The sequence below is a fragment of the Equus caballus genome, chromosome 29 (assembly GCF_041296265.1).
Source record: "Equus caballus isolate H_3958 breed thoroughbred chromosome 29, TB-T2T, whole genome shotgun sequence".
NCBI classification, from domain to species: Eukaryota; Metazoa; Chordata; class Mammalia; order Perissodactyla; family Equidae; genus Equus; species Equus caballus.
The window spans coordinates 31,954,774-31,976,785 of NC_091712.1; the positions used below are offsets into that span (position 1 = coordinate 31,954,774).

General features: G+C 42.2%; 1 protein-coding gene across 15 annotated transcripts in view; it reads left to right on the forward strand.

Annotated features, from left to right (window-relative positions):
* Positions 1 to 8,162: 8,162 nt before the first annotated feature.
* Positions 8,163 to 22,012, forward strand: part of FRMD4A (FERM domain containing 4A) — a 589,108-nt gene continuing 575,258 nt past the window's right edge. For 4 of the 15 annotated variants that reach the window (XM_070255310.1, XM_070255308.1, XM_070255320.1 and 1 more), the window contains exons 1-2: positions 8,380 to 8,447; positions 9,121 to 9,246. Coding sequence is in view for 5 of the 15 variants with exons in the window: in XM_070255327.1 (XP_070111428.1) it covers positions 9,202 to 9,246 (45 nt within the window). In the remaining 10 variants the exon portion in view is untranslated. Of the gene's footprint in view, positions 8,696 to 9,120; positions 9,247 to 22,012 lie in introns of all 15 variants that reach the window. The other 11 variants (XM_070255305.1, XM_070255314.1, XM_070255306.1 and 8 more) reach the window with 10 other exon arrangements.

A 22,012-nucleotide genomic window follows, 5' to 3' on the forward strand; every position in this document is an offset into this window, starting at 1 on the left:
TGAATTATGTGTTAATTAAACTTGTGTGAGAATATATAACACCCATTCAAAAAAAAATCTGCAAAATTTTGATGGTGAAAAAAAGGCCTGAATACATACAGAAATATGTCCTCCTCCTGGGTAGGAAGATGGAGCAGACACAGCAGTTATTTCTGGTCTAATTTGTAGTTTTAACACAACTTCAGTTAAAATACCAATGATATCAATGGCAATTTATAGAATTCAAAATAATTAATTCTACAGTATACTTGGGAAGATAGACAAGAATATTAAAGGATTAATAAAAGAGTAATAATCTCATGAAATAGGCTGTTTTAAAAAAAACAATGAGCAAGCGTAACACTGAATTAAAAGGAGAAATATAGACCATGGAAATAAAATAGAGCATGCATAAATAATTCTAAATATAAATGAAAATATAATATATGGCAAATGAGTGTAATAGAATTATAAGGAATGTCATTATTTTATACATGCTGCTAGAGTAACTTTATTTCGACGTGGCAAAAAACAAATTTACCTCCAGGAATTAAAATAGAAAATGAAATCCTATGCAAAGGGATAGTTTGTTCGTTTCACCAAAAAGGGAAACCGTTTTAGATTATTGAAGAAGTTATGAAGAAAAGATGGGCAAAGGTATTTAAATAAAATTCAAACATCTGTTCAATAAAATGAAATAAAAGAGAAAATAGTAGCAAAACAAAAAAAGTGTTTTGTTTATAGGTAATTGCAGGAAGTCAAAGTATCCTATCACATGGGTAGCATCATTCAACGTTCTTTAGAGTTTCTGATTCCAGCCCTGGTGGTCTTGTGGTTAAGATTCTGGCTTTTACCACCGTGGCCCGGGTTCGCCTCCCAGTCAGGGAACCACACCGCCTGCCTGTCGTTGTCATACTGTGGCAGCTGTGTGTTACTATGATGCTGCAAGCTCTGCCACCAGCATTTCAAATCCCAGCAGGGTCCGCCATGGTGGACAGGTTTCAGTGGAGCTTCCAGACTAAGACAGACTAGGAAGGAGGACCTGGCCATCCACTTCCAAACAACTGGCTATGAAAACCTTGCAAATAGCAGCAGAGCATTATCTGATACAATGCGGGAAGGTGAGAATCCACTCCACAGCACTAACGACGGCAAAGAGTTTCTGATGTTTTGCAGATATACTAATGCCGCAATAGATAAAATACACAAAGAGTTTATAAAGTCCCTAAAATTACCACCAAGTTTCCAATAGACAAATATGTGTGTGTGCATACACACACACACACACACACAAGAATATTTAACCTCCTCATAAGGAAATAATAGAAATTGAACTAGTTCTGAAGTAAATTACACATCTACTAAATAAGCCAAACTCAGGGGGAAGTGCTGATAATCTTAGAGGAAAGACAGCTCATGCAACAGAGATGACACACTAGAAATGGGTTCACTTCTTCAATAGGGCAATGTTTTAGGCAGCATTAAAATATTTCTAGCTTTATTCTAGGAATCTCAATATGGGGAAGTTTTTGTATGAAAATAACTTGAAGATAAATGTCAACTGTGCTCAGGTGCACCTTTGCAGAGTTAACATTTATCTTCTTTGAAGTTATTTTCACCTTTTCATCTTTTTCTTTTCATCTCGTGGGAACAGGCAACCCTCTTCCCTATGAAAAATAACCTCTCTGCCTGGAATTTCATGCTCCCTCGGCTCCTTTGGAATTTGTCGAGTCTTTCTGTCTTTCCATCTTGCTGGTTTCTTGTTACGTGGCTTAAAATATACCTGGGGCTCTTCTGCCTTCAGCAGTGACAACAACCACCACCATAACAACCACCACCACCACCACCAGACAACAACAGAAAGCTTGTTGACTCTACCAGCTGCCCAATCTGTGCCTTCCTTCTTACTTAAGCAATAAGCAATTTCTAAAAACATCATTATTTTAATTATTGAAAATATGATGCAAGGACAAATCAAAAAATTTGCGAAAGGAAAAATCACTCTTAGTCTCACCATTCTAACAGAACTAATTTTATTTTTTGTCATTATGACACCATTTATGTCTCTTAAAAAAACAAGCTTATTGAGATAAAATTGACATGCAATATCCCGCACATATTTGAAGTGCATAGTTTCATAAGTTTTGACACGTTTATGCATTCATGAAACCATCACCGTAATGAAGATAATGAAAGTACTCATCACCCCCGAAAGTTTCCTTCTGCCCCATGGGAATCCCCCTTTCCTGGCCTTTCTATATGCTCACCCCTCCCCACCCTCCCCCACCCACACCACCCCATCCCACGCCATCCCCCAGCAACTACTCTGCTGCTTTCTGTCACTACACATTCATTTGGATTATCCAGACTTTTATATCAATGGAATCACACAGTATGTATTCTTTTTTGTCTGGCTTCTTTCATTCAGTATAATTATTTTGAGCTTCACCCATGTTGTCGCCTGTATCAATGGTTCATTCCTTCTCTTTAAAAAAACTCCAGCTTGTTAAAGGTGTAATTTACATATGATAAAATTCACCCATTTTAAGTGTTCGGTTCAATTAGTTTTAGTAAACTTACAGAATTGTGCAACCATCACCACAATCCAATTTGAGAATACTCCCACCACCCCAGAAAGATCTTGTGCCCATTTTCAGTCACTCCCATCTAGACAATCACTGATCTACTCCCTGTCTCTATAAGTTTACTTTCATTGAATATCTTTTATAAATGGAATAAACAATATGTGGTCTTTTGCATCTGGCTTCTTCCACTTAGCATAACGTTCTTGAGGTCCATTCACGTTGTAGCACGTATCACTACCGCATTTTTGTGGCTCGATGGGATTGCATTAGATAGCTATATGATTTGGTCAAACATTCACCCATTGATGGACATTTGAGTTGTTTCCAGGTTTTGACTATTACAAACAAAGCTGCCATTAATATTCATGTACATACAAGTCTTTGTATGAACATAAGTTTTCATTTCTCCTGGCAGGGCTGCATCATAAGGTAGATGCATGTTTAACTTTATAAGAAACTGCCCAACTGTTCTCCAAAGCAGGTGTACTGTTTTCCATTCCCACCAGATCTCCACATGCTGCGTATGGTCAGTCTTTTTAATTGTAGCCATCTAATAGTTGTGCTGGAGTGTCTCATTATGATTTTAATGTACATTTTCCTAATGACTAATGATACCAAGCACCTTTTCATGTGCTTATTTGCCATACATATATATTTTTTTTTTTTGGTGAAGCGTTTGTTCAAATCATCTGTACATTTTTCACTGGATTGTTTGTTTTTTAAATTATTGAGTATTGAGAGACCTTCACATGTTCTTGATACAACATCTATATCAAACATACATTTTACAAATATTTGCTACCATTCTATGGTTTTTTTATTTTCTTAGCAGTGTCTTCCAAAGAACAGAAGTTTTCATTTTGATAAAGCCCAATTTATTGATCTATTCTACTATGAATTGTGATGTTAATGCCATATCTAAGAAATCTCTGCATGAAAGATCATGTTGGCTGTAACTAAAGACTGTTTTACTTTATCTTTTCAAGTATGAATAGATTTTATTTCCTTTTCTTGTCTTATTGCAATGTCTGAAATCTCTAGTATAATGTTGAAGAAAAGTCGTGAGAATAGATATCTTTGCCCTATTGTTGATCTTAGGGGAAATGTGTTGCTGTTGTTTATTTTTTTTCATTTTTGGTATTGTAGTTTTTAATCTCTGGAAGCTCAAATTGGTTCTATTTTATATCTTCCATGTCTCTGCTTAACTTTTAGAATATATTGAATAAAATTATAATAAATGAAGTTTTAATGTTCTTTTCTGCTAACTCTAACATCTGTGTTAGTTCTCGATGATTTTGATTGATTTGCCTTTTATTTAGTGGTCGTATTTTCCTACATCTTTCTATACCTGGTAATTTTTATTAGGTGCCAGACATTGTAAATTTTACCTGGTTGGGTGCTGGATATTTTTATATTTCTATAAGTGTTCTTTAGCTTTGTTTTGGAAGACAGTTAAGTTTCTTGGAAACGTTCTGACCCTTTCTGGTCTCGCTTTTCAGATTTATTAAGCAGACTCAGGGGAGTGATCAATCTATGGCTAATTATTCCTCACTACTGAGGCAAAAGAAACTTCTGAGCATCCTACATAACGCACCATGAATGAAGAAGCTTTCCAGTCTGGCTGGTGTGAACAGGTACTATTCTTGGCCCTGTGGGAGCACTGGTCACCAATCTTTCTAATTCTTTTAGGAAGTTCTTTCCCCATCTTTAGATAGTTTCCTATCATGCTTGTGGTGATCAGTACTCAACTGAATACCTGAAAAGACCCTTTTACGATCTCTGAAGTTCTCTTTCTTTGTACCTCTCTCCTGTCTGGTGCTCACTCTGTGAACTCTGTCCATCTTGGTCTCCCCTGATTCTCAGCTCTATCTCCTCAATTTAAGGAATCTACATGATTCCACCTGGGTTTCCTTCTCTGTTCTGTGGTTTGAAAACACTCTTAATTCAATAATGTGGGACAATTGTAAGGCTTATTATGGATCATTGTGTCTTGTATCCAGTGTCTTGAAAAGTATTAGTTCATATATTTTGTCCATTTATTGCTTGTTTCAGGTAGGAAAGTAAACTTGGTCCCTGTTACACCATTTTGGCTGGAAGCAGAAGTTCCTTCATATCCTCTTAAAATACAACTATTTACATGGTTGCAATTAGAGTATATGTATCATTTTATGGTCAAATAAACATTAGAGCTCAGACAGACAGTTTCCATATTTCTAAATAGTTTTCATAATTGCCATTTTAGTAGCAAAATATTCCACCCTGTGCCAAATTTATTTGAAAGCAGTTTATACATTAGAGAATGATTTATATTCAACTTCTTTCCAAAAAAGAATTTCAGATGGCTTGCTGACAAAAAGACCTGCTAAATAAATTATGAATTAAAAGGAAAAAAAAGGTTGAGAAAAACCAAGGAAGTAATAATGCCAACTATGATAATAACTGCTCTAATTGAAAGTCAAATTAGGCTTTGGGTATTCTGGCAGCCAAATGTGCCAACTGTGGTTAGTTCCACTATTTTCATTATCAGAATGAAAAGGGGATTTAAGGGGAACTAACAGTTATTGAAGGCCTACTATGTGCAACTTAACAAAGGGCAAAATAATATTTGATTTGATTTTTCACCTCGCCCTCGGACTACTCACCCTGGGTCACAGAGCAAATGATGGAATAGGCATTCCGATTTCCAAGAGTAAAATGACACAGCAGGGATTCTGAGTCACCCATCACACAGGCTACCTGAGGAGAGACAGACATTTTCCTTGTTCTAAATTCTGAGAGAAGCTTCTCACATGGGGCAGTTTATACAGGCAACAGTGAGTGATCCAATGACCAATGTCTTCACAGCAGCTCCCTACTAAATACAGAAGAGCTTTTTAATGGCTGTTTGTTGGTAATGGCTTTTGATAGGTGTGACACTGAACCACCTTCAATTGAGGAGCTTTCAAGAGGAGCTAAACTGAAAGGAATTCCATTGCGTTCTTGGGCAGTAACACTAACCAAGGATGGAACTTAGTTACTTAGAGAAAAGAATCGCTCTCCCCTATGCCTTCTTCCTTCTGTGATCTTGGTTGCTCTTGGATAAGGTTTTGAAAAGACCTAGATAGCTCATTTCTCACTGTTTGGTTTTTTGGTTTTTGGTGAGGGTCTATTTCTTACTAAGTAACTCCTCTTCCTCACAAACTGCTCCATAATCCTTCACTCTTTGATTCCTATGTCCATAACTCTACTGAGACCTCCAGGCATCTTTGTGGAAGGGCCATTGTCACTGGAATTCTGGGGCTCCCTCCTTCTCTGCTCCTCCTCCTCTCAGAGTACTCCTTTTCCTCACAAACTCCTCATGTTCTACACGCCCCGTCCCGCCCCACAAGGGTGCTGTCCTTGCCCCTCTCTCTTTGTATGTAATATATTAGCATCTCCACGAGTGCCTAGCTTGGTATTATTGAGTACCTACTGCTCTCTGAGCTTGATGCTCATAGCTACAGGAATACACAGAGATGAACAATACCTAGTTCTGATGTCAGGTTGTTCGCTCTCTGGTAGGGGGATAATAGAGGAATAGCGTCATAAAGAAATGGTAACTTAAATGTTATAGAAACAAAGCAAATATGAGTGCCCAAATGGAAAAACCGGAAATTCTTCATGGAGGATATAACTTTTGACATTGACATTTCTGTAAACATATACACTTTCACCAGACTCAGTTTATGCACCTCCCAGATTTGCTTGGCCCCTCACGATGGCCCCAGGATTTAACTCTTTGCTTGATGGGGAGCCCCGGTGTTGCCACTGTCATTCCAACTCCTACCACTGTCAGCCATCCTGGCCTCCTCCAGGGTGTGGGCCAGGCTTTGAGACAGTTTTTATAACAGGCACTGAGGAAGGAGCCTCAGCGTCTCCAGTGCCCAGGTCCTGTCTGACTGGCCTACAAAGGCTGTGGTGTCTCCCTCCATTTCTGGGCTCAGAAGCCATTTCTGTTCATACCTGCCTGGAGGAGCTGGTAACATACATGGAGGAGCTTCCTCTCCTTGATGGGCTGTCCCAAGGTGTGGAAGTTCCATGGCAGTCTGGAAGCCCTTCCTCACAACTCAACAACTGTGTTGTGATGTAGCCAGTGGGTACCACCTTGGACCCACTCTCATCCTATCCCTGCTGCACCTTCCCTGCTCCATCACTCTTGCTACCCTGTGATTGCACCTGCCAATAATGTCCTCACACCTGAGATCTGCTGCAGGCTCTGTTTTCTAGAGAATCTGAGCAAAGACCCAGGGCCAGCCTTTCCAAGCAGCACGCAGAAAGAGGACAGTGTGCCCAGGCCTGACGTCAGCGGTCGGCACACAATCTCTCAGGCCTTCCTCTCCAACCTGAGCGTGTCCTGGACTTCTCCACACCTGAGACTGCTCCTGCTGGGCCCTCTGCGGACTACACCCTCCCTCCGTCCACAACCACCAGTTGCAATAGCACCAATGTTAACTTTTTTCCTTATGCTTTCTGTATTTTCTAAGTACGTAGTTCATGTAGAATTATAAAACAGAAGTCATGAAAAAGACGTTCTGTTTATTTTTCAAGTTCCAGCTCAAAAACTACCATGTTCTGGAAGCCAAAAGTAAACTCTCCCTGCTCTATGCTGCCCAAACTATTTGTTTTTAAGTCACTTTACTGCGTTGATCACATATTGTTTTGTATCATAAATGATTCTTGAGTATCGCCGTGTGTAGCAGATCAAAAGCTCCTTGAGAGGAGGGATTACGATTCAGCGTTACATCTTCGGTAAAGCTTATCGCAGAGGACCATGCATACAGTAGGCACTCAGCACATATCAGTTGAATACATTTAAAAACCTATCCGTAAGCTTAAGATAACACTATAGATGTGTTCCTTAAATCATTACTGTTATTATTATTAATTGTGAATTCTTTTACGAAACCCACCAGTAAGGCTAGAATGTTCTGACAGTTGTTTGTGAAGCCCCATTCACGTGACTCAGATCATGCTGTGAATCTCCAAGCACGTGATAGTAGGGAGCAATTCTCAGAGGTTGCTGAGGTCAAGGATGTTAGAATCTAATCAGACAACATGGAATAGAGTTTCCACCCCACTGGGCCACCATAGTATAAACAACGTGAGAGGGGTCTTTTCATCCCTTCCATGCGTATTTTTGAGTACTTATTTTGCGCCAGGTGCTGTGATGATCAAATATATGTTTTTAAGAGTATAAATTCTATAGGAACAACAGCTATACTTATCTGTAGGAACATTTAAAGGCTATTAATTTCTTCCCCCCAGTTTCTTATTTAGAAAGTTGGTTTCTGGGTTCCTACATTTCACACTGTCCAGTTAATTTCAAGGAATTTCTGGAGTCATTCCAGGAGGTGAGTGAAGGAAGAAATCAGAAAGGGACATGAAAAACTATTACCAGAAGGACTAGTAATCCCTATTTTCATTCAATAAGTGAACTCTGTAAGAAGACAAGCTTGACGGTTCTCATAAAAAAGATGCTTTAATTTTCTTAAGTCCTTGACTCTGGGAAGCATTTTGAGCCACTCATTATGTAACAAGACTGGGCAGGCTTCCTTCTTTCTTTCTTTTTTTTTTTTTTCCATTGACATCTTCCAAGGAAAATGCTGCATGATATGATTTTCAAGGCTAATTTGCCTTTTTGTCTTAAGCACTGTCCCTTGCTACAAATTAGCCTCTCGTGCCTCCCTGAGCTAGAGAAGCTTCTTCAAAATTCCTAACAGGCAGCCTGGTGGAGAGATGGGAGGGAGGAAGGGCGGGAGGAAGGGAGGGAGAGAGAGGTAGAGGGTGCCTGTCTGCTGAGTACATGTGGTACAGGCAGGGAGATGAGAACGCTGGCAGAGCAGGCAGTGTAATTACATGTTCCTCGTAAGTATGCTAGCCCTGCGCGGAACTAGCCTTGCCAGGTCACTTGGGGAGGAAAAGTAGATTTGGGGACGGTGGATAAGGTCAGTTCATAACTGACTTCCCACTCGGGTATGATGAGGGCATTTGCTCATCTTCAGTGACTGCCTGGTGCTGGTGGTCAGGCTCGGCTCTTTCGCTCCCAGATATTTGATTTTGCAAAAGGGACACACCTTTCTGCAGGAAAGAAGACACTGACCAGATTGCAAGCGGTAGGTTGTGACATTCAGCATGTTTATGCAGCAGAATTGCTGAGAGAGGCAGAGCTGGGTCGGGGGGGGGCGTTTGTTCAGGCTGGTTGATCTATCTGCAGTAGGGCATGTTTGATTCTAATTGTCAGTTAAAAGAAGAGTTGCTGCCTGGGCTAAGGTGCCAGTTAAAAATTCTGTGTTCTAAGCTTTTATGTTTGTGTTTGATGCGTTGCTGCGCTCATGCAGCTGAGTGAAGCTAGGAAGGGCTCACCTTTAAATAACCTGCAGCTTGCTATTTTCCTTTTTTTTTCCTTCCCTGAGCCCTGTTCCCACCCCTTCTCCCCTACGTCCCCCTGAGCTGCCCCCTACCCCATGTGAAATGTGGGCTGTCTTCATCTTGAGCCTTTGGCACCCTGAGTCTGGATTTCTGGCTGGTTTTGCTGTAGGTATTTGTGGATGCTTCGCTGCCACCCAGGGCCCAGGCGAACTGACTGTGCAGCAGTGTTTGTGCATGGGAATCGGAGACCATGGCCGTGCAGCTGGTGCCGGACTCTGCTCTCAGCCTGCTGATGGTGAGTGCTCCTGGAGGAGGTGGGGCCCAGGCAGCGCCCAGCTCCAGCCTCTCCCGCATCGCAGCATCACATCGTGGGCTGCTGCTGCTGCTGCTGCTGCTGCAGACATGTTAAAAATTGCTTTGCTTTATCCCGCAGGCTCTTTTGAGATGATTTCTTGGGTAAGAGTACCAACCATGACAAAGCACTCCCGGGGAAAAGAAGCATTCGCTTTGCCGTTTTAGAAACTTGTTGCTTAATGCTATTTTGAGTGATGTGCTTGCAAACAGGTGCTAAGAGCCCCTGGAAATAGGTTCCCACCAACGCCTCCCCCTGGCTCTCCGGTGCCTTTGGAATCTAAATCGGGGAAATTGTTTGTTTGTTTCTTCATATCTCCTCATGGCAACTGTGGAATTTTTGGCCCACGGGACGATCGAATATGATCTTTTCTCTAGGTGCCCACGCATCTGGTCAGATTCCCTGTAGAAGCAGCTGAGAGCTTTGCTGTGGCCTTTTGTGACATTTGGACCACAGAGCTGGAGGAAGCTCATCTCCCAAGTACAGTCCCTAGGGAGCCCCTGTCAGGCCTTGTCCAGGCATTTCTCTGGGTGTGGACCACTGACCTACTTTAAGCTGCTCTCTGATTTCCATCACATTAAGAAGGTCATCCTCTTAGCGTACTTACGCAAACAAGGACAGTGGCATCCTCTTGCTTTAGCCTGAGTGACTTTTTGCTTGATCTAGGTTCAGAGTTTGCTTTTGCTGTCATGTTGCTCCAGGCTCCTCCTCACTGAGCTGCCCCGATGCCCGGGGAAGGCTGGCGGAAGTAGCCCGCGTCAGGCTTGGTCTTGGTGTGGGAATGTTTCTAACAGTTACACGGGAGGTTTTACGAACAAAACACAAGTGCTTCTGCTGTGTGTATTGATCTATGTGTCTGCCAGTGTCTGGAGAAAGCACAGTGCAGCTTTGCGAGGCCTGATGAGTTTATTCAGGCCACTTGGAAGAGGAGCCCGTGGAGAGCCTGCCCCGCAGGTGGGCAGCTGGGTTAAGTTAAGAGGGACAGCTATCTTGGTTCTTTGTTACCTCAAATGCCATTTGGGTGCCAGAGGCATTTGAAGTGCCTGAGATCTCGTGGGCCTCTGCTGACTTCTGATTTCACTGGGGGAAAAGGATTGGAAAGAGTGGAAGTTGTTTTCTAGAGCAATTACTCTGTCTGGGTCTTCTTCCCTCACTAATTCTATCGTCTGATGATACTCTATCCCCCATTGTCTACCTGTGGTCACACAAGTGATGGGAAAGGCTCTGAATATTTGTGACCATGGCAGGCACTGAAGTGGTGGCAGTATCCATGAGGGCCAGGAGGCTCCCAGGAAACTGGGAATTTGAGTTACGTGCAAAAAAATACAGGTCCATACACCCACATGCAGGTACGCATGTGTATATGAGCTAATATTGTTTCATAGAAATAAATCCTGCATTTTGTTAATATAGAGAAGAGAAACATTCTTGAAAAATAGCTTCAGGGAGAGCTGCACGTGCCTGCAGATGTCTGCTCTTAATTCTCCCCTGTCTTTCTGACCGCTTGGCTATGTGTCTGTTTTACTGGGAGCCCCAAGGATAAATCCTCGGTACCCCATCAGAACGCATGCCCCTCAGCATCCGGGTTCTGCCACTGCAGCCACGCACACACACCCGGGTTCTCCTGTCCTGGAGGTCTCTGCAGCTTAGACTTGATCTCCGTTTTTCAGCTGCCTCTGACCTCAGATCTCACCCCAGCGCTCACCTCTTGCCCGGATTAAAGGATTGTGTGCGCATCTCTCTTGGAAGCCAGGGGAAATAGCTCTTGACACGGTGATGGACCATTAGGTAGAGAACCCTGGAGGACCGTGTGTAATCGGAGTCAATGGAAGTTTTCTGGTTCACGTTTGGTTCAGGGGAATTTTCCCCTATGGACTCTGCTGCTTTTTTTATTTTTTCAGGGTAAACCCCAAAGTAATTGCTTCCCTGACCTATGACATGATGAGTCTCAAAATTTATAATCAAGTCAAGGAGGAAAGGATGGAGGAAAAGAGGCCATTAGCAGAGTTGCTTTGGCTGTGAATTCAGGAAGGAAGCTGTAAACATTATTTATTAACCAATCAATCAGCCGATCACTCCTCCGTCTTTGTGGAGTGCTGCTAACATGGGATGAGGGCAGGAACAGGACCGGCTAAACCCAAGTTTGGGGGCAGGTTGGTACCAGATTGCCTGATGGCAGTTCTTGATACTGTGTATAGAATCTCTGGATGCAGGGACCCGGGAGAGAGCAAAGCCGCTTGCTTTCGGATAAGGAGGCAGCCAGAAGTTATATTCAGTGTCGACTCTAAATGATTCACACCAGAAAATGTTTATTTGGTTATGGAAGTGGCAATGAGCCTGGAGTTAGACAGCTCTGTACCCTGTTCCCAGCTTTGCCACTTGCTGGGGTGATCTGGGCATGTTGCTTACTCTCTCTGTGCCTTAGTTGTGTCATTTGCTAACCAAGGGCATTGTACTCATCCCTAGGGTCCCTTTGAGGTTTGTTAAACACCATTTGAGACCTCTAGGAATGGTGTCAAGAGCAGAGCTCCTTGATATGCAACTCTAACACTTTAGTCAGCATTGTGTCTTATTTCCACACATGCACAGCATTGCTTTTAGATGGTGAATTTTTTCCGTCCATATGGCTTTTATGCCAGGGCAAGTATATTTTATATTATTTACTGGAATGGGTGATCATTTGGGTTCATTCATATTCTGCTGTCAGGAGTCCTACCCCATGGGAGCCTAATTTATTCTGTTGGACAAGACCAGATGACCTTTGCCCAGTACCTAAGGTGCCTCTCCAAGCTGGTGCTGGGTTTGGGGCATCAGGGAGGGTCCGGGTTGAAGCACACATGGACTGTCTTGAAGGAGGAGGATTTCACTGATTCTTTCAATGGAGAGTTAGCACAGAGGGTGATGAGTGTCTGTGAAAGACGGAGTTCCTCAAACAACTGAGGAGGGTTGGACTAGGAGAGGGGACAGGTGCCAGGGGTGGAGACAGCTTCACATGCCATTGAAAAGCCCACCTCCTCCATCTTTGCAGAAATCTTGGGAAACAAGGAAAGATACTTCTGTGTTCGCTACACTGCTGGGAGCCTTCAGCCTAGTGTGACTAATTACAGAGCAAGAAGCTCTTGGCCATGTGTCATTTGCTGAAGTCACGTGATTTGGGGAATGCTGCAAGGACTGGAACATGCTAAAGCCAGGGGTTCTTTGATCATTTCTTTAGTGACATGATAGAGGTGCATAACCAAGGGACTACAGAGGTGGTATTATGACCTTTTGGCTCTTAGATTCAGAAAGCTCGGACAGTTAGATTAAAATATATTTTAATGTAAGTTAGCTGGCTAGGTAATAATGCAAATTTTGCTTTTCTAGGAACAAAGTGTCTTTACATACAGTATCTCATTTAATCCCTTCAACAATCCTATTTTTGAGACAAAAAAGTTTGATAATCAGAATTTGGGAACCTGTCAATGGTCATATGACTGAAATTGATGGAACAAAGTCTCAAAATCAAGGTCCCCTGACTCTGAAGCCAGTATGTTCTCTGATATCATATCAAAGCTTGAGAACTTGACTACCAAGATCTTCTAACACTTTGGGTCAGCCCCTCCAGGGAGCCATTCTGCATTTTTCACATTTCTGGGTGGGTAATCCTATACTCCTGTTTATCATTATTTTTTTCCACGTTGAAATGTAAAATGAAAAAGTGATACCACAAGTCCAGCTCGAGACATCTGGTTTAACTCTAGTGAAAAGAAATATTTTTATATCCATGAAAGTCTTGCCATGTTTTCAAGGTCCCATTCTCTTGGACTCCGTGTCTAAGAAATTATCAAGAGGTTTACAATAGGAAAATTAGAGATATAAAAACTCTAATTCATAAGTCAGAAAAATTAGTGGGTGATTATTCTCAATGAATGAAAGATGTGACCTAGATTATCCTGAAGGTTCTTTCCATTCCAAAAATTTGATTTCAGGCATCTGGGATTCTTTTGAAAAGACTAGCTCTCTGGTCTATTTTGAATAGATTCCTATTGATAAGTTGCTGTTCTATAACTTTCTCTCTTTCATTTCATTTCGTTATAGATTCTTCTTTCCTCAGCCATTTTCCTCGTTTGGACATTTTCCTTTTCAATTAGCCAACAAATATTTGCTGAATATCTACTCTGTGCAAGAAGAATACAAGCTAGTTGCTGGCTTTAGTGAACTTACAATCTAATTGGATAGACAAGATAGAGATACATGGAAACTATAACAGTACAAAATTCACAGAACAACTTCAGAGAATCACATAAGAGCTGTAATAAGACAATGCATAACCCATCACCATGTGAGCTCTGGGGGGCTCTGAATTCAAAACCCTTCTTGTCAGCATGGAGGAGGTGGTTCTTTAAGTTTAGGTAATATGCTGAGGAATGGATGAGTTAAGAGAGTGGATGTGAGGTAAGGAGAGTGAATGAATTATGGCAGAGTCTAGATTGTGTTTGGAAGAAGGAAAGCAGACTGGTTTGGATAGAGTTCCTACAGGTGACAAAGGGTTACAAGATCAGAAAGGCACGTTGGGCTTGTGACCAAGATCCCAGTTATGTTACTATCACCTACTTTTCCTCTAAACGTGACCTGTGACAGGACTCTATTCAGAATTTTTAATAAGACCATGGATTTTCTCTGGATCCCAAATGGCAAAAGGCACAGGATAAAATGGAGTTCTGTCTTGAGGAATCTTGCTCTAGTTAATCGTAATAACCCTCATGTTTTTCAAAGTGCCTTTGTGTCTGTTGTCAGGGCAGGTACTACATCTTTCTATCATATGCTGAAGCCGAGATCCAGAGAAGTTAAATATCTTGCCCAACATGACTCAGCTCATTTGTGATGAAATTGAGATATTCCCCAGGTTTCCATGATGGTTAACTCATAAATTTGAAACTGTGATATTGATGACCTTTATGGAAATTCAGAGAATCATAATAACGTGATAATGCAGAGTGGGGCCGTCTAACATGCTGTATGCAGAGTGGTGTCATCTAAGCATGGGGCCCAGACAGGGACCCTGGATGTTCAGGTCTACCGGTGTGACTGGTTCTTAGATTATTTATCTTTCTGGTTTATTTAAAGTAGGATAAATGTCAAAAAGTCTCTGGGAAATGTCATGTCATTGTTACATCTAAGTCAGTAGCTAAACTCCTTCTTAAACTCAATTATCCACCTTCTAAGGTATAATTTCCTAATGCGTATATCTTGATATTAATAATTTTTGAATTATTGAATTATCTGAAGTCTTGATATTAATAATTTTTGTAGTTGGTGTTGAATATACAAATTCATCTGTCTCAGAGCGTGAAATTTGAAATCAATGACAGTCAAACCATCTCTCTCAGATCATTTTTTGCTAAATATATTTTCATTTCATTTTAAGTCAAATCTGTCTCTCTGGTTGTAAGTGACAGAAAACTCAGACTCTCATTAGTTAAGAGGGAAAGGTATTGACTGATATAACTAGGAAATCCAAGGAATGCCGTAGCTCTAGGCAAAGCTGGATTGAGCACTTTGTGTGGTGGTGTCAGGACCTGTTTCTCTGCCTCTCCTCGTGTCTTGATTCTACTTTGCTCTCTGTTGACTTCAAGCTCTGGCAGATTCTTCCCCCCAGCAGCTCGAGGGTTACTTGTCCTTAGAGTTAGTGAACCCAGATAAACGAGCAGGACTTTCCTTAGCACATCATCTCTTATGGTCTATTTTGCCCTATTGGATAATAGGTTTGTCCCAGGTCAATCACTAGGTCCAGGAATGGGTTCTCTGACCAATCAGGTTACCTTCTTTGTCCAGGTCTGTGGTGAGGAAGAAGGGGAGTCAACTGGCTCATCATCTCATCTGAATCACATGGAGTAGAAAGGGAGGGTTCCAAAAGGAAAAGAACTCTTTTACCAAAAGAGAGGAAGGGATGATAGCAAGGCAAAAACAATGGATGTCCATTACAATGGTCTTTATATCTTGTATACCATTATAGGGCTCCTACAAAATCTTTCAGGAGGGTAAAGTGCCGGTGAACCCCAAACTGTAGCTTCAGTATCCCTCAAAATAGATATAAATGGAAAAGCCCATTGTCTAAATATTTATGCTAGGTTGAACAAGTCTTACCATCTGTAAAGTGGCATAATAATAGCTACCACATAACATTTTGGATAATCAATGAGATATGTATACAAAGTACATAACACTGTTCCTGGACCAAAATAAATGCACAGTGAGTATTCGCAGTTGCTTGCTTTATCTTAAAATGATAGGAAATGACCATCTACCCAAACTCATCTCATTGGGCTCCTGGCATGAGCTAGAATCAACTCAAAAGAAGAAGTTGCCCAATTCTCTCTTTCTGCATCCCATTCTCTGGACAATCAGCGACCCCCTTTGGACAACCAGCCAATGGTTTTAGAAAAACACATGCTCCGAAGGTCAGGTGCACCATCCCAGTCAGGAGCAAATTTAAATTTGCATTGCTGTCTTAAATAACTAACAAAATTTTCTTACCCTCTGAAGGGAGATGACTAAAATATGGGCTGCAATATGTTCTCTCTGGCAAATGCAAAATGTTTGCCATCCAGGCCTGCTACACATGATTGGGTGGCTATTAGTGCATCTCTGCTAAAAATTAATTGTACGGCTGCTTTGCAAAGTTTAATGGTAGTGTGGGGAGCATATGTTACCGGGGCAGGTAGCAGTTTCTCATCGAATCCTGTGCCAAAATATGAAGTCTAATGGAACATATGGTATTTAGCCTGGTTGTGATCAAAGGTCCTGGAAACGTGCTTGACTAGGACCATGTGGTACATACTGAGTGAGGAGGCTGAATTCCAATGTCAAGGTAACACTGGCCTGCAATTCACGTTGCATAGTAATGAGTGCCCTTTATAACCCTGGATATTGAAATCTTAGTCTCACAGGCTAGACCTGGAGAAGGAATTTCCTGAGCCGTAGATCCAATTCCTCTCTCTCCCCAAGCAATGTCATTCAAGCTCATGGTTTTAACTCTTTGTAAACTAATGACGCCTAATCATGTCTTTGGCTCAGGCCATGCCCCCAAGATCCTGATGGCTACCAATCCAAATGCTTGCCAGATTTATCCTCCTGCTGTGCCACAGGCACCTCAGACTCAATTCACCCAAAGAGGACTCGTGATCTCCCTGGTTTGCACGTCTTACCTCAGTTGGTGGTAGCACCATTTTCACTGTCATCCTAGGATTCACCTTTGACTCCTTCTTCTCCCTCATCCACCCTGTCCAGTTATCACCAGGTCCTGTTGCTTCCACTCCCTCCCCCCACTCTCCTCCCTCTGCCTCAGTTCAAGCCCTTCATCTCTCACACCTGGGCTATCTGCAGAGCTGCTCACCTGGTCTTCCCGATTCTAGTCTCTTTACGCATTGTCTGTCCTCTTTACATTGTCCAGAGTGATGTTTATAAAATGAAGGTCTATTTTCTCTACCTAAAATCCTCTGATTATACCTGATTATACATACGATAAGACTCAAGCTTTCTAATTTACCACATTAGTCACTCCAAGCTCTGTCCTCTGCCTACCTGTCCCACTGTTCCCTCCTCATCCCTCAAAATTCCTACTCCAGCCATGTTGAACTATTCCTGCCCCCACAATGCCACGCTAGCTCATGCCTGTGCACTTTTGAATGTACTCTTTCACTATCGGATTGCCACTCTTTCGCTTTCCTCACTCTCTCCTTGATTCCATTCATCTATAAAATTTTCCTCCTATCATTTCACTTATTGATCACATTCTAGATGATATTTCACTTTTGTATCTGTTTTCCTTAATAGGATGTGAGCACATCAACTGTGTAGAGTATTTCTCATTCATTCATTCAACAAATATTTATGGAGCAGCTACTATCTTCTAGACACTGTTTTAATGTGAGGAACGCAGGAGAGAACAAGACAGACAAGGCTTTTGCTGTCCCTGAGCTCATAGTCTCCTGGGATGAGATAAAAAATAAATACATCGGAATAAAATGTCAGAGAGTAATAAGTGCCCTATAGTGAATTAAAAATGATGATGGGCAGACAAAGCTTAGGTGACAGCTTTAGGTTGAGTGATCAAGGAAGCCTTCTCTGAGGAGGTAGTCTTTAAGCTGAAGGGTGACTGGCAACAAGAAAACAATGGTGGGAGGCTATGGGAGGGGTATTCCACCAGGGTAAAATCCTAGGACCAGGAGTTTAGCAGGTCCCAGCACCTTGCCCCATATTCTATACATTCGGTAGATTAAGGTATGAATTGATCATTCCTGGAAGTTTATCACTGGGAACAAGCTCTGGGAGGATTGAAGTGAATGTAACACATGCCCCTCACCTCAGAGCTCTCATCTCAATAGAGATATAGAATTACAGACATGGCCCCATATTAAAGGGTGTGGGACCTACGATGTGTAGGAAGGAAGTCAGAGGAGTGGTAGGGGAGGCACAGGGGAGAAAGATCTAGAGATCCAGTTAAGACAGAGTCTGCGGAGGAAAAGGACCTCAAGCCATTCAGATGGGTGCATTTTTTTCAGCTTTATTGAGATATAATTGACTTATAAGGTTGCGTAAGTTTAAGGTGTGCAATGTGTTGATTTGATACACTTATCTATTACAATATGATTACTGCCATGGAATTAGCTAACAGCTCCATCGTCACATATTTACCATTGCTTTCTTGTGATGAGAACATTTAAGTTCTACTCTCTTAGCAACTTTCAAGCATATAATATAGTATTGTTAACTATAGTCACTATGTTGTACATCACATCCCCAAGACTTATTCATCTTCTAACTGGAAGTTTGTGCCTTTGACCAACATTTCCCATCTCCCCCACCCCTCAAGCCCTGGTAACTGCCATTCTACTCTGTTTCCATGAGTTTGGCTTTTGTAGATTCCACATATACGTGATATTATACAGTATTTGTCTTTCTCTGTCTGACTTATTTCACTTTAGCATAATGCCCTCAAGATCCATCTATGCCATCTATGCAAATGGCAGGATTTCCTTCTTTTTTGCGGCTGAATAATATTCCATGGTATATATATATCACATCTTCTTTATCCATTCATTCCTTGATGGACATTTAGATTGTTTCCATGTCTTGGCTATTGTGAATAGTGCTGCTAGGAACATGAGAATGCAGCTATCTCTATGAGATCCTATTTTCATTTCCTTTGGATCTATACCCAGAAGTGGGATTGGGGTGGATTTATTTTTGATGGAGGAGAGAAATCTTCCCAGAAAAAGGAACAAAGTGATAAGGGAAATTCAGGAGGAAATGATTATGAATGGTCAATGGTGATGGGACGAGGGCAGAGGTGGGAGTATCAAGGAGGGACTAGTAGGAGAGGATTTGTGCTGTGGAGGAGGAGAAAAACTGGCTAAGCAAGTTGGGACCAGATGAGGGAAGACAGTTACAAATGCCCCTGTGAGGACCTGGATCGGAGCCACAGGCACTTAAGAGCCTCTCCGAGTTCTTGGATGGGGACTGACTTAACAGGCATGGAGGTTGGGAGATTTAGTCTAGTGGTGGGGATGCAGGGTGCCTGGGAAAATGGGAGGGAGGAGCCAGGTTAGAGTCAATTGCATGAATTCAGGTGGGAGATGAAGAGGCAGCATGGTGGTGGGCTGTAAGAAAAGAGGAAAGTGGATGAATTCAAGGAGCGTTCTGAGGACCATAGGGTAGATTGATGATAGAGGACCATGCACAGGGAGGAGTCAGCCAGGACCACAGAGTGTTGGATAGTGGAGCTGCAGGGAGTGGTGACAGGGTGGGAAATACAATTTGAAGAAGAATAGGCTGCAATTAACTTAGATCATTGAGTTGAAGGTGCTGAGGTTATAATGGGATTTCCCAGCAGAGAAAGCTGAGGGACAGTTGGAGATACGGGTCACATTGGTTCTGTGATCAGATTTGGGGGAGCAGATCTGGGAGTGAGGCTAGAAGCACAGCATTCCTGAAGAAGGATGGTAGAGAGAAAAGAATAGAAGTTCAAGCCTGTGAAAGAGGAATTCTAACAGCCATGGTTAGAACAAGTTCATACCACATTGCTATACAAAGCCACATTTGGACCAGATCAATGTTACCTTGACTTTGGAATTAATTTTCCTTACGCTAAATGTGCCACAAGGCCTCAGTGAAGCAGCCTGGGAGCCTTTTTGCTAGATGTAGGTTAAATGCCGTTCCATTAATTGACTGCACTTCCTTGCAGATTTCTGTAGGGCATGGCTGAGCTAGGAATGTACACATGCAAACTCTTACCCAACTTCACAAAGCTGTTGGATGTATCGTGTGTGTGTTCCAGTTATTACTACTGCATAATAGCTACCCCACACTTTGTTACTTAAAACAATCGTTTTATTATGCTCACCAATTGGAGTGCCAACAGGTGACAGTGGGGATGGCTTGTCTCTGCTCTGCAATGTCTGGAGCCTCAGCTGGCAAGAGTCAAAGTCTGGGGTGACTCAACAGCTAGAGTCTGGAATCTTCTGAAGGGTGTCTCCACTCACATGTCTAATGGTAGGTGTTGCTGTCAGCTGGACTACAGCTGGTTCTGTTGACTGCAGCACTTGTCTAGGGCCTCTTCATATAGCCTGGGCTTCCTCACAACATGGCGGCTTCAGGGGAATTGGACTCCTTACGTGGTGGCTCGGGGCCCAAAACTGAGTATCTGAGCTAACAAGGTAGAGCTATATGACCTCAGAAGTCACACAGACTCACTTCTGCTGCATTTTCTTAGTTTTAAACAAGTCATTATCGCTAGACTCAAAGGGAAAGGGTATGGATCCCACCTCTTAATGCAAGATGTCCACATATTTTAAGACACGTTTAAAACCACCACAGTGTGTGTTCATTCTGTGTAACTTGAGAGTCTTTTACTTTTTGGTCTTTGAGGGTCTTTTACTTTGTGAATTACTCACAACTTGTCTATAGGACTTTGCTCAGAGGAATCATCCCATAAATATTGATTGAATGATAGGTTGATATTGGGAGAAGCCAATTTTTAATTTTTTTTGCTTGTTAGCAAAGAGTTGCCTTTGAGTTTTCGGATTTTCATCCAAATTCTAAACATCTAGGGAGTAACATGTGTTTAGTGCTTTATGTTATGCCTTCAGAGAATGCCCAGAGAGCGTATGAATCACGGGGAGTGGCCTGGTCTGCCTGCTCTGTGACCTCTAAGGTCCACTGGTCTAGTTCCTGCCGCTGATTGGGAGCTAATAAAGCAGTAGTGTCGCCTCCTTTACATGCTTGGTATTTGGACTAATAAGTTGTTTTGTGCCTTTATTGCCCATGTGTCAGGGTAAAAGAAGGGACCTAGTTTGGTATTAGACCTGAAATGCTTTTTTTTTCCCTCGTGAGGAGTGTGAAAATAATTGAGCCATAATGAACATGGCTGAGGTCGTTTCCCAGGGATTAATGAGAAGGAGAGTATGTTCATGGCCTGAGGCTTAGTCTTTGGTCATTAACCTAGTTGGTCATTAATATTGTCCCGGAATGCTTTATGTTAGGCCATTACAACTACTGCCATATGCTGCTACAATTGGGAACATGAACATTACCTGTATCAACAACTATTTGTCTCCTCTCCATTCCCCACAATTACCGAGCCAGGCGACCTTTTAATACACACTCCAAAGGCAGGAAGCACCTAGGGCAGGACAAATTTGAAGCTTCTCTTCTCTCCTCTTCCTCCCTCCCGTCCCCTCCCCTCTCTTTCCCTTCTCTTTCCAAAAACATTTATGGAGCTTCACAATCAGAGGGACATCATGGAAAGCACTGAGGACACAGGATACATGTGTAGATACCGCCTGGTCCCTGCTCTCAAGAAGTTTAGAGTTTGGTTGGAAAGGCCAATAAACAAACAATTCCAACACAGTGAGATAAATGCGAAGACTACGAAATTGTCAAAGTGCTATAGAGAACAGGAGCACAGAGCAGGAACTCATGTTTCAGGTGAGTTTTGAAGAATTAGGGGTAGGGTAGGCGGATGGTGGTGGTGAGATGTTCCAAGTATAGGGAAGAGCACCCACAAATGCAAATGAGAGAGTTGCACGTTCCAGCAACTATGTAACATAATGGTACGGAGAAGGCAAAAGGTGTGAAGGCCAAAATCCTGGCTAGGGGCAGACACAAAATGTCTTCTGAATAAGTGGTAAGAAGTTTGAACTTTATCTTGAATTCTACTAACAGTCATTAATGATTTTAAGCAGGGAATTACATGATCAGAGTTGAGATATAGAAATAGCACTCTGGAAGTAATACAGAGAATGGCCTGAGAAAAGGGGTGAACCTGAGGGGAGGGAACCAGGATGAGAAGATATGAAAGTCACCCAGTCGAGCAATAAAGTGGGCTTGAACTAATGCGGGGCCAGCGGGAATGGAGGAAAGGATGTGGATTCATGAGCTATTGAAGTGAGAGACGGAGGTGGGTGGTTCATAATGACTCCCATTAATAAGTAAAACAAATGTGCGTTCAAAATGGCTTTAAATAGGGAAATTCTTTAGTTCATATATCAAGTCTAGAGGTGGAGCTGTTTCCAGGCTCTGGCTCTGGTCCCACTCCCTTAAATCTCTGGGCTCTGCACTTGTCTGTGGGCTTTGTCTTCAGTCTGGCTTCCCTCACGTGGTCTCAAGATGGCTGCCAGCAGTAACTGTTCCATATGCTTCCTTCTTCAAGCCCAGGGGGAGAGAAGAA